The sequence below is a fragment of the Hyla sarda genome, chromosome 3, assembly GCF_029499605.1.
Source record: "Hyla sarda isolate aHylSar1 chromosome 3, aHylSar1.hap1, whole genome shotgun sequence".
NCBI classification, from domain to species: Eukaryota; Metazoa; Chordata; class Amphibia; order Anura; family Hylidae; genus Hyla; species Hyla sarda.
In genome coordinates, this window is record NC_079191.1 from 32,414,841 (window position 1) to 32,427,308 (window position 12,468).

At 37.5% G+C, this 12,468-nt stretch overlaps 1 protein-coding gene across 5 annotated transcripts in view; it reads right to left on the minus strand.

Annotated features, from left to right (window-relative positions):
- The window catches only part of PKHD1 (PKHD1 ciliary IPT domain containing fibrocystin/polyductin), a 707,308-nt gene that overhangs the window by 335,974 nt on the left and 358,866 nt on the right, over positions 1–12,468 (minus strand). For all 5 annotated transcript variants that reach the window (XM_056564010.1, XM_056564009.1, XM_056564011.1 and 2 more), the window contains one exon: positions 12,118–12,313. In XM_056564010.1, the coding sequence (XP_056419985.1) occupies positions 12,118–12,313 (196 nt within the window). The remainder of the gene's footprint in view (positions 1–12,117; positions 12,314–12,468) is intronic.

Sequence of the window (12,468 nt, forward strand, 5' to 3'; positions counted from 1 at the left end):
ATATCGCTTCGATTGCTTCCAACCAAAAGGGTTAAATAACTGCACTGATTTGTTTTAACATTATTAGGGCTGTTTTTATTTTTGTTTTTCTAGCAATGATTTTCATACGAAAAATGTTTTTCCTATGTTTTTCGTAAGTAGAGTTCAGATGGTGCGTTTTTTCAGGTTTATCTGAATATGCATGTAAGAGGTTTGTGAGTGATTGGTGAAGAATCACAAGGGGTTAATACCCCTGCAGGTGTTTCTATCACCTCTCACTCCTCCTCCTATAAATGTATCACTGCTACGTGCATGCTGCAGGTTTCGTTAAAGAGTCATCGACCCGAAACGCGTCAACTGTGCATGTTGACTGTCTTCACCTTGTTCCTGATGTTTTTATGGCTGCAATAAATCTGGAGTTTTAACATGTGACGGCATTTCCACTTCCTTCTTTCACATTATACAGGGCTTTATTGGCTGGTTTTTAAAAAAAAAATTTAGAATTAACTGGTGCCAAAAAGTTAAACAGATTTGTAAATTACTTCTATTTAAAAAAATGTAATCCTTCCAGTACGTATGAGCTGCTGTATGCTCCAGAGGAAGTTAAAGGGGTACTCCGGGGAAAACCTTTTTTCTTTTAAATCAACTGGTGGCAGAAAGTTAAACATATTTGTAAATTACTTCTATTAAAAAAATCTTAATCCTTCCTGTACTTATTAGCTGCTTAATACTACAGAGGAAATTCTTTTCTTTTTGGAATGCTCTCTGATGACATCACAAGCACAGTTCTCTCTGCTGACATTATTATAATAATAATAACAACGCTTTATTTATTGTTGTCCTTAGTGGGATTTGAACCCAAGTCCCCAGCACTGCAAGGCAGCAGAATAGAAATCATTTACAAATATGTTTAACTTTCTGCCACCAGTTGATTTAAAAGAAAAAAGGTTTTCACCGGAGTACCCCTTTAAGTTGTTTTTTTTCTGCCTGACCAGAGTGCTCTCTGCTGACACCTCTGTTCATGTCAGGAACTGTCCATAGTAGGAGCAAATCTTCATAGCAAACATCTCCTGCTCTGGACAGTTCCTGACATGGACAGATGTGTCAGCAGAGAACACAGTGGTCAGACAGGAAATAATTACACAACTTCCCGTGGAGCATACAGCAGCTGATAAGTACTGGAAGGATTAATATGTTTATATAGAAGTAATTTACACATTGTTTAACTTTCTAGCACCAATTGGTTAAAAAAGAAAATAATTGTTTTCCACCGGAGTACCCCTTTAAGCCACACCTATTTTACATTTAAATTAAAATGTAAGTATTGTTTACAAATGATGAAATCTATAATATTTATTATTTATTCAATTACATGACACAAGGCAAATGGCCACATAATTACGAGACAAATAAGCGATTACATACACCCCCCCCCCCCCCCCTCTACTCTCCTCTGCCAGGGAAGACCCCGGACCCTCGTATTCACATTACTGTCACAACACCCAGTTATCATGCTGGGTCTATCAGATTACTGGGGAATCGAGTGCTAAACGATATCATTCAGCTTCACTTTATGTAGCCCCAGGCGAAATTTTTCATAGCTCCAGGCAAAAGGACTAGAGGCAAAGTGTGTAGAAGTCAAACTCTGGCTCCCTCTAGTGGTAAAGGTCTGCTACAGCATTGTAAGATGATGTCATGAAGCTCGCAAAAAGTTTGTCGTTCAATAAAAGTTCATACTTAGTATTACAAAAAATATATTACCATCACAAGATGGGAAAAATAATTTGAAATAAATAATCTAGTGTTTTAATGGAAATAACTATTATTTCTATTATTGGTAGTAGTTTTTTTTGTTTGTTTTTTTATTATAAATATGGATAATTATTTATTAAAATAAGAATGCAAATCATAAAATGTTGCAGTATCTTGTAATACCTTTTTTTTATTGAACTAGCAGCATTTTGTAGAGACAAGCTTTCGGGATTCCTCCCTTTATCAAGTCCAAAGCAAATCTTTGAGATTTGCTTTGGACTTGATAAAGGGGGGAATCCCGAAAGCTTGTCTCTACAAAATGCTGCTAGTCCAATAAAAAAAGGTTATTACAAGATACTGCAACATTTTATGATTTGCATCTGCATCACTGGACTAATACGGCTACTCAAATTTACTTAAAATAAGAAGAAACACTACTTTGCTTGACAGGGCTCACAATTTTCCAGGGTTCCCTACTGTTTTACAAATAACTATGCTCCAAAAGTAAAAAAAAAAAAAAAAAAAGACATAAAATTGGAGGAACGTAATGAATGATAACTGAGAGAAAACACATTGGAAATACCTGGGCCCCGTCCTCAGACAGATACATTAGGTCTGGTGGTAACCAAAGGTATTTCAGTGAGAGGAAGATCTCCCTGGCGATGGTTTACCAACAGCATTCCTGTGGTATAAGAGTGTATAGGAGGACTGTTAGTAGAACTATTTGTTCAAACATCTGTTTCATAATATCTATTTATCTATCTTTTACATTTATTTATATCTTTCTTTCTTTATTTTTCTTTCTTTTTCGTATATATCTATTTAAACCATCTATCTCTGCCATCTGTGCTTATCTATCTATCTATCTGTCTCACAAATGCAAGATAGGCAGCACAATCTCAACAGGTCATGGGGAGTAGATAGGGGTGCAAGCGATGACTGTGGTCCCAGTCGCAGACCGTGTCCATCGACAACTACTCCAAAAAAGTCGCAGCACACCCAAACAGCATAAGGTGCAAAAAAGTGAGCTTTATTGGCCCATGTTGTGCAACGTTTCGATGGTATCACACCATCTTTATCAAGCATGATGCTTGATAAAGATGGTGGGATACCATCTAAGCCATGTCATCTGCTGGTGTTGGTCCAAATCCGTCTACCAGGAGATTTTGGAGCCCTTCATGCTTCCTTTCCTTTTAAGTTGCATTAATGAAATACAATGGACTTTTGCAAAATATTCAAATTTTTTGGGTTTTACCTGTATATCTATTTTTCTCATATTTATCTTTATCTATCTACCTCATATCTATCTCATATCTATCTTATCTTTTTATATATCTAATAACTATCTATCTAATATATCTATCTATCTATATCATATCTATCTATCTCATATATATCTATCTCATATCTATCTATCTATCTTTTTATATATCTAATAACTATCTATCTATCTATCTCATATCTATCCATCTATCTATCTATCTATCTCAAATCTATCTATCTTTTTATCTATCTAAGAACTATCTATCTATTTATCTATCTTAACAAGTTTTCAACCAAAATCCAATTTTATATATGCACAGTTTACTTAACCAAAGCATATTGTATTAATAAATAAATGTATGTAGAAATAAATCACACAAAATATTGTATAAAAGTGTTCATAGAATTGTATGACAACCTTTCCCACAATAATCTTGTGATTGTGATTTTTGACAAAGTCCTTAGTTTACTGCTGTGAAGAATGTGAGATTACGGGATATTATAAAGGAGTAAAAAGGGCAAAGTGGAATCGAGGAGAATCAATTCTGAAAAAAAGAAAATCTACCGTATATGCAGAAGTTTGGGGGTGAAAAAATCAAAGACATTGTATGACTTGCATAACAAATGTAACACTTTCTCCTCATTATAACAAAAGGAAAAATGGAACACATTTTAAATAGCAATAAAATCCAGATAAGTAATTAATAAAATAAAAACACATTTTTTTTATTATTACATTGTTGTATTTACTTATTTGTTTGTGCAAATCTATCTATCTATCTATCTATATCTCATATCTATATATATATATATATATATATATCTCATATCTATCTATATATATCTATCTCATATCTATCTATCTAGACAAAGAATAAGTCAGGCAGCACTTTAGTTCTGTTGCTATCTATCTATCTATCTATCTATCTATCTATCTATCTATCTATCCATATATCTCATATTTATGTATCTATTATCTATCTATCTATCTCATATCTATCTATCTCATATCTATCTATCTAATATCTATCTATCTTTCTATCTCATATCTATCTCATATCTATCTCATATCTATCTATCTATCTATCTCATATCTATCTATCTCATATCTATCTATCTAATATCTATCTATCTATCTTTCTATCTCATATCTATATCTAATATCTATCTATCTATCTATCTTTCTATCTCATATCTATCTATCTATCTATCTATCTCTCTCATATCTCTATCTATCTATCTATCTATCTAGACAAAGAATAAGTCAGCCAGCACTTTAGTTCTGTTGCTATCTATCTATCTATCTATCTATCTATCTATCTATCCATATATCTCATATTTATCTATTATCTATCTATCTATCTCATATCTATCTATCTAATATCTAGAAAAAGCAGGGTGGGCTGCACCTCAAAGAAGTGTGAACATAGGTGCACGCAGCGGCTGGTCCCAGGTCCCGGGTCCGTATCGCTAGAAGAACAGATTTGCTGCAGCACACAGAGTAGTGTCAAGTGGTTTATTTTGTTCCAATTGCTACGTTTCAACCGCACATGCGGCCTTTTTCAAGCCTTTATCTAATATCTATCTATCTTTCTATCTCATATCTATCTATCTATCCATCTATCTCATATCTATCTATCTATCCATCTATCTATCTCTCTCTCATATCTATCTATCTATCTATCTATCTATCTCTCTCTCATATCTATCTCATATCTATCTATCTATCTATCTATCTATCTATCTCTCTCTCTCTCATATCTATCTATCTATCTCCTATCTATCTATCTCATATCTATCTATCTATCTATCTATCTCCTAATTATCTATCTATCTATCTATCTCATATCTATCTCCTAATTATCTATCTCATATCTATCTATCTACCTATATTTGTATATGTATTTTAGTGATTTTTATTTACTGATACATTTTTTTTTATAATTTTTACTCTTGATTGAACCATTTTAGTCATTTATGTTTTCCTTTTTTCTATTTGTGATGTTATTGTGAGCTATTTATTTTTAGGCAGTTTATGTATTGATTTTTTTTAATTTACGCATTTATTTACTGCTTCAGTCATCTAATTTCCCTTACTATATACCTTTATTATCTATTCATTTATTTATTTATACATTTTCTAAATGATTGTTGGAATTCTCTGTAGACAGAACTGAACATGAACATTTTTTTTTCTCTGATCTGTTGATATTTAGTTTCACTTTGACTGAAAACACAGCGTTTCCCCAAGGCGAGAGAGAGAGGGATCCCAAATCGCCCTTTTCTATTGACAGCTCTTATTGGCCATTTCAAGCATAACAAAAAAAAGCAACAAGTCCCCGTGTTCAGCTGCTCGTGTTCCGTGAATAACTCTGTTGTACTCTCTCCGTCCCCATCTGAGGCATGTCTGTGTGAATTTACAAGCACACTTGTGAATGAAGTAGCATCTGATATGAATTTATAATCATTTGTTTGCGGTTTAATGCACCCCTGCCACTTTTTAACAGTGTTATCCCTTAAAACGTCTTTCATCAACATAAAGACTCGGGGTCAAAACTAACTTAACCCCCCTGACAGAACGTACAATTACTGGGGAAGGTAGAAGCACGAACAGCTGCTGGCACCCTACCGGCAAGGCACCGTGCATCCAAAAGTCACAGTATAAATAATAAACCTTCATCCCCCCCTACCCCCCCTACCTCTCCTCTCCTCACTCATGAGGTCTCATGCTTTTTATATGAAGAATTATAGCCCTCCCAGCAGCTGCAATAATTGTGTTCCCATTGTAATCTACGCCTCCCCCCGGCCGCCCCCCTACAAGTACTATTGTTAACATCGAGTCAAGTGATTATACGCTTTGACTGATGTCGTTTTTCGGGCCCAGCTGCCTCTATCTGCTGACGCACAAAACCGGGGAGAGGCAACTTGCGTCTGCAAGATGGGGGCTCTAAAACATACCAGACCTTTTTGCATAAGTCAAACGGGGGAACAAATGAAGCTTTATAAGCCTGCTGACAAGGCAGGCCGTGGCGCTTTTGAAGTTGCGGGCTGCTAGCGATGGCCCTTCCAGCCATCTTCTGCTCGGCTCGAGCTAACATTCCCTCTTTTGATATCCTGCATGCTCATTATCCCTGCCCCATTTAATGATTTTTGACTGAAGGGTGGCATCTCGCTTGCTAAAAGCAAAATGTATTTATTTATTTTATTTTTTTACTAATATATATATTAAATTTTTTTATATATATTTTTATAATATTTATAATATATTTTATAGATATTTTTATAATATTTATAATATATTTCTTAATTTTTATTTATTTTTTATTTTATTTATTTCTGCATTTATTTATTCATTTATATTTTATTTATTTATCTGTTTATTTTTTTATATTTATTCCTTTTTGTATTTGTACTTTATGAATTTATATATTTATTTACATATTTTATTTTATATTTTTATTAATTTTCTGCTTGCTCATTTATTTTCTATTTATCCATTTTATTTTATTTTTATTTTATTTATATATATATATATATATATATATATACACATATATTTATAATATATTTTTATATATATTTTTATAATATTTATAATATATTTATAATATATTTCTTAATTTTTATTCATTTTTTATTTTATTTATTTCTACATTTATTTATTTATTCATTCATTCATTCATATTTTATTTATTTATCTATTTTATATTTATTCCTTTTTGTATTTGTACTTTATTAATTTATTTACATATTTTCTTATTTTATATTTGAATTCATTTTATATTTGCTAATTTATTTTCCATTTATTCCTTTAATTTTATTTTGATTTATTTATATATTTGTACATTTTATATTTATTCATTTATTTTATATATCATTTAATTAAATTTTTTATTTTATTTATATATTTATTTAGTTTTTTGTTTATTTTTTATATTTATTTATTAGATACAATTTTTATTTGATTTATTTATTCGTATATTTATTCATTTTATGTTTATTTGTTTGCTTTACATTTACTATTATTGTCTGTCTTTTGCGCTGTCAGATCTTTGACAAAAAAAAAAAAACATTTTTCCATGTGCTGACATTTTTTTTTTTTTTTTTTTACAACACTAAGTTCTTGTTCTTGAAGGCAGAAGAAGAAGAAGGAAAGAAAGGTTTGAGCCGTGAAATTCTTAATTAAGCAGTAAATAGTGAGCGGGGTGTCAGCAGATGTAGCCAGTAGTCATGGAGACTGAGTCACATGGTGGGGGTAGTAATGCAAGGGCCTGGGGCTTTTTCGTTGAGTGGCAGCTGAAGAATTCTACAAAGCTTGTAAAAACTGGATTACTTTGGCCGACTAATTGTATCGTACCATTAAGGTAACTAAAAATAACTGAAAACTGGGAGAAAAAGAAATGTAAAAAAAAATTTAATAAATACCGTAATTTATTTAGCATGGCGGCGCGGTGGTTAGCACTAGGGTCCTGGGTTCAAATCTGACCACAGGCCCCTTGTATGGAGTTTGTATGTTTTTCCTAAACACGCTGAAAGGTCAATGGGGGAGATTTATCAAAACCCGTCAAGAGGAAAAGTTGTCTAGTTGTCCATAGCAACCAATCAGATCGCTTCTTTCATTTTTGAAAAGGCCTCTGCAAAGTGAAAGAAGCGATCTGATTGGTTGCTATGGGCAACTTAGCAACACTTCCTCTGGTTTTGATAAATCTCCCCCAATGTGCTTTACATAAACTTGGCTGTAGTGTAAATATAAAGCAATGTTCACTAATCAGTGTACCTCCAGCTGTTGCAAAACTACGACTCCCAGCATGCCCGGACAGCCAACGGCTGTCCGGGCATGCTAGGAGTTGAAGTTTTGCAACAGCTGGAGGCACACTGGTTGGGAAAGACCGCTCTATAGGGTGAGTTTTCAGACAGAAGCTCTGTGTCACTGATCTATCACTTGCCCCACTGGTCTAAGGGTACGTTCACACGGCAGATTACCTGCGGAATTTCTGCAGCGGATTTTGCTACCATTGCCTTCAATGGGTCCGAATGAAAATCTGCAAATCTGCCTCTTTTACGAATTTTCTGCTGACCCATTGAAGTCAATGGTAGCAAAATTCAACTGCGGATTTTCTGCAGTAAATACGCTGCGGAAATTTTGCATGTAATCCACCCGTGTGAACGTACCCTAAAGGGTCTTTTACAAGGGGGGATTATCAGCTGAATAGGCCAATTATTGCGCCATGAGGAGCCAATGAAGGAGCGATCAGTTACATGTCAGCTGATCACTCTGATCTTTCACCCTTTAAAAAAACTGGTGTTCAAACTGGGCATGTGCGGCCAACAATGATGTAAGCAAAGGGCCAAATGAATGATTTAGAAAATCTACACAATCATTGAGACGTCTAAGGCTATGGACACCCCTGCAGACAGCAAGCACCAGCAAAACATGCCGGGGCTAGGGCCACTTGGAAATGTCACTGCCGTCTCCATAGACAGAAATTCATTTCCGAGCAGATTGTGCAGAAAGGATCCACCATGTCCATTCTTTTTTGTGCAGGTGTTTCCACTGTGGAAATTCCCGTCGTGTGGATGGTGAAGCTGAATCCCATTAAAGGGGTTATCCAGGAATTATTTTTTTTTTTTATCTATATCAACTGGCTCCAGAAAGTTAAACAGATTTGTAAATTACTTCTATTAAAAAACATCTTAATCCTTTCAGTACTTATGAGCTGCTGAAGTTGAGTTGTTCTTTTCTGTCGAAGTGCTCTCTGATGACACCTGTCTCGGGAACTGTCCAGAGTAGAAGCAAATCCCCATAGCAAACCTCTCCTGCTCTGGTATCAGCAGAGAGCACCGTGGTCAGACAGAAAAGTACTAACCAATAACCTGTGGAGCTTACAGCAGCTGATAAGTACTGGAAGGATTAAGATTTTTAAACAGAAGCGATTTACAAATCTATATCATTTTCTGACACCAGTTGGTAATAAAAAAATTGTTTCCCACCAGAGTACCTCTTTAATAGTGTGCCTGCAGTGCACGTTTTAATAGTTTAGGACCACTTTTTTAGTACAGAATCCCATTGTAAGGGCCTATTCAAACGGCAGAATTTCCGCTTGCGGAATTCCACCTCAAATTAAAGCCCATAGACTTTTATGGGATTCTGCACTCCTATTCATACTTCTGAATCTCCACTTGCGGAATCCCATAGATGTCTATAGGCTTTAATTTGAGGCGGAATTCCGCAAGTGGAAATTCTGCCGTTTGAATAGACTCTGAGGCTAGGTTCACACTACGGAATCTCTGGGCAGAATTTCTGCCGGAGATTTATCCCGCGGCAGTAGGACCGCACGGACTGCATTGCCGTCCCCATAGACGGCAATGCATTTCTGGGTGGATCTTTTGGGAGATCTGCTCAGAAATCTATTGACATCTATGCGGACAGCAATGCACTCCGCGTGGTCCTAGTGCCGCCGGCTTGATCTCCATCAGAAATTCCGTAGTGTGAACCTAGCCTAAGGCTGCCACAAGGGGAATTCGCTGGGAATAATTTCGAGCACAACTTCTGTAGTGTGCATGGGAGCCTAACACAGTGATGTTTGCCATGCAGTTATGAAGCCAAAACCAAGTGCAGATCATAATAAATCAGGTAATATAAAGAACAGATGCTACTTCTACTCTTTTTTTCAACATACTACCCATGTGAGATGGATTAAAAAAGAAAAAAAAAGGTAGAAGAAGCATCTGTTTTTTATTTTATCTAATTCATTACAATTCACATCTGGTTTTGGCTTCAAAAATGGTAAGCAAAATTGCAGTGATACTGCACTGTGTAAGAGCACCCTAAAAGGCTCAATCCGCAAGAGCTGATCTACTTCCTTTTTATAGAAATTAGAGCTTGTAAAAAAAAACAAGGGGTCCCCATACCATCCAGAACATAATCCTGTTTAGCTGCAGCATCATCTAGGTCCATGCCTGTGCTTCAGCTTGGACAAAGTCCAGTAAATGAGGGTGGGACTAGCATTCCTCTGTGCTCACTCCTGTCCTATCAGAATACAGCATAAAAACAGAGAGGAGGGGATTACAGAGCAGCCTGCAGTGATTGGATGAAGAGAAGCAGCACAGCAGACTCAGGGAGGAAGATGAGTCAATGAGAACACACCCCCTTCAGAGCACAGAATGACAAAGCAAGTGAACAACAAATAGAAGGTATTTGCGAGAGAAATATATAATACAATAGAAAGTCTCCAGCACTCTCAGCACCCACCGTAAATATCGGCGTCTCAGCCTTCACTCATAGAAGAAGCCGGAGGACCAGGAGTAACAGCAGGGGGCGCTCCACACTATTGACCAGTTACTCCCGGTCCTCTGTTTGCTTCTATGAGTGAAGACTGAAACGCCGATATTTATGGTGAGTGCTGGAGACTTTCTACTTTATGAAATATGCATTGTTCTAATTTCTTATCCCTATGCACCTCCATTACAGTCGAAGGTTTAACTGTTTACCTACCTGCTTCACCATCACCCAGCAGTACTTTATTGTGTTATTCAGAGACCTGGTGCAGCTTCTGCTACTGCCTTTATTGAAGTTATTTGGGAGAGAAATATAGATGCTAGACACATAACAAGTATATATACATGATCAGGATTAGGTACTGAGGCTCCTGACTTCTGCTTTGGATCTGCATTGGAACCTCAGCAATATATTTACTTTTTTAATGCTGGTATAGATGAGGGCAGTGTGACAATAATTAAATAAATTGTACTTTGCAACATCTGGAGGGCCGCAGTTTGGAGACCACTGGTATAGTAGTTCTATTAGCATGGTCTGAAGGCTGACACAGAGGACTTCTTCTCTGTTAACATTCTTGTATACTCTACACAGAGCACAGGATATTATTTGATCCTGTGTGACACTGTGTATTTTCTGCATTACCTACTAATATCCTATACAGCAATACACTAGTCAGGCAGACAAGACACATGTGACAACCCCTGATCACCTATACAGTGCCAATCCCTGATCACCCATACAGTGCCAACTCCTGATCACCCATACAGTGCCAACCCCTGATCACCCATACAGTGCCAAACCCTGATCACCCATACAGTGCAAACCCCAGATCACCCATACAGTGCAAACCCCTGATCACCCATACAGTGCCAATCCCTGATCACCCATACAGTGCCAATCCCTGATCACCCATACAGTGCCAATCCCTGATCACCCATACAGTGCCAATCCCTGATCACCCATACAGTGCCAACCCCTGATCACCCATACAGTGCCAAACCCTGATCACCCATACAGTGCCAACCCCTGATCACCCATACAGTGCAAACCCCTGATCACCCATACAGTGCCAAAACCTGATCACCCATACAGTGCCAACCCCTGATCACCCATACAGTGCAAACCCCTGATCACCCATACAGTGCCAAACCCTGATCACCCATACAGTGCCAACCCCTGATTACCCATACAGTGCCAACCCCTGATCACCCATACAGTGCCAACCCCTGATCACCCATACAGTGCCAACCTCTGATCACTCATACAGTGCCAACCCCTGATCACCCATACAGTGCCAACCCCTGATCACCAATACAATGCCAAGCCCTGATCACCCATGCAGTGCTAATCCCTGATCACCCATGCAGTGCCAATCCCTGATCACCCATACAGTGCCAAACCCTGATCACCCATACAGTGTAAACCCCTGATCACCCATTAAGTGCCAACCTCTGATCACCCGTACAGTACCAACCTCTGATCACCCATACAGTGCCAAACCCTGATCACCCATACAGTGCCAAACCCTGATCACCCATACAGTGCCAACCTCTGATCACCCATACAGCGCCAACCCCTGATCACCCATACACTGCCAATCCCTGATCACCTATACAGTGCCAAACCCTGATCACCCATACAGTGCAAACCCCTGATCACCCATACAGTGCCAACCCCTGATCACCTATACAGTGCCAACCCCTGATCACCCATACAGTGCCAACCCCTGATCACCCATACAGTGCCAACCCCTGATCACCTATACAGTGCCAGGTGTGTTACATGAATAACATGAAGTGTGCTGCATATACACAATACTAAATATTACATGATTGTCACGTTACCCAGGTAGATCAGTATGCCACGGCTGCTGTCATAGAACCAGTCACAGGCATGGTCTTCTGTGGGCAAAGGGATAGACTGGTGAGGCCGTCCGACCCTGGATCCACATGTTATGGAAATATTAAGGACACTTGGCAGCTGAATGTGCTGTATATAGAGGTGGTGCCCATTAGCGAAATCATAGAAGGTGGTCGAATACTGAGAAAGAAAGAGGGGAAAATGACCGATATTAGGATATCAGCGCTGTGATGAATAGAAGACCTCAGGCTCTGTGCAGCTTTCAGTGAGGCTCTATGCAGCTGTCAATCAAGCTCAGTGCAGAGAAACACTTCCTGAGTTTGGTCTCCTGCCAG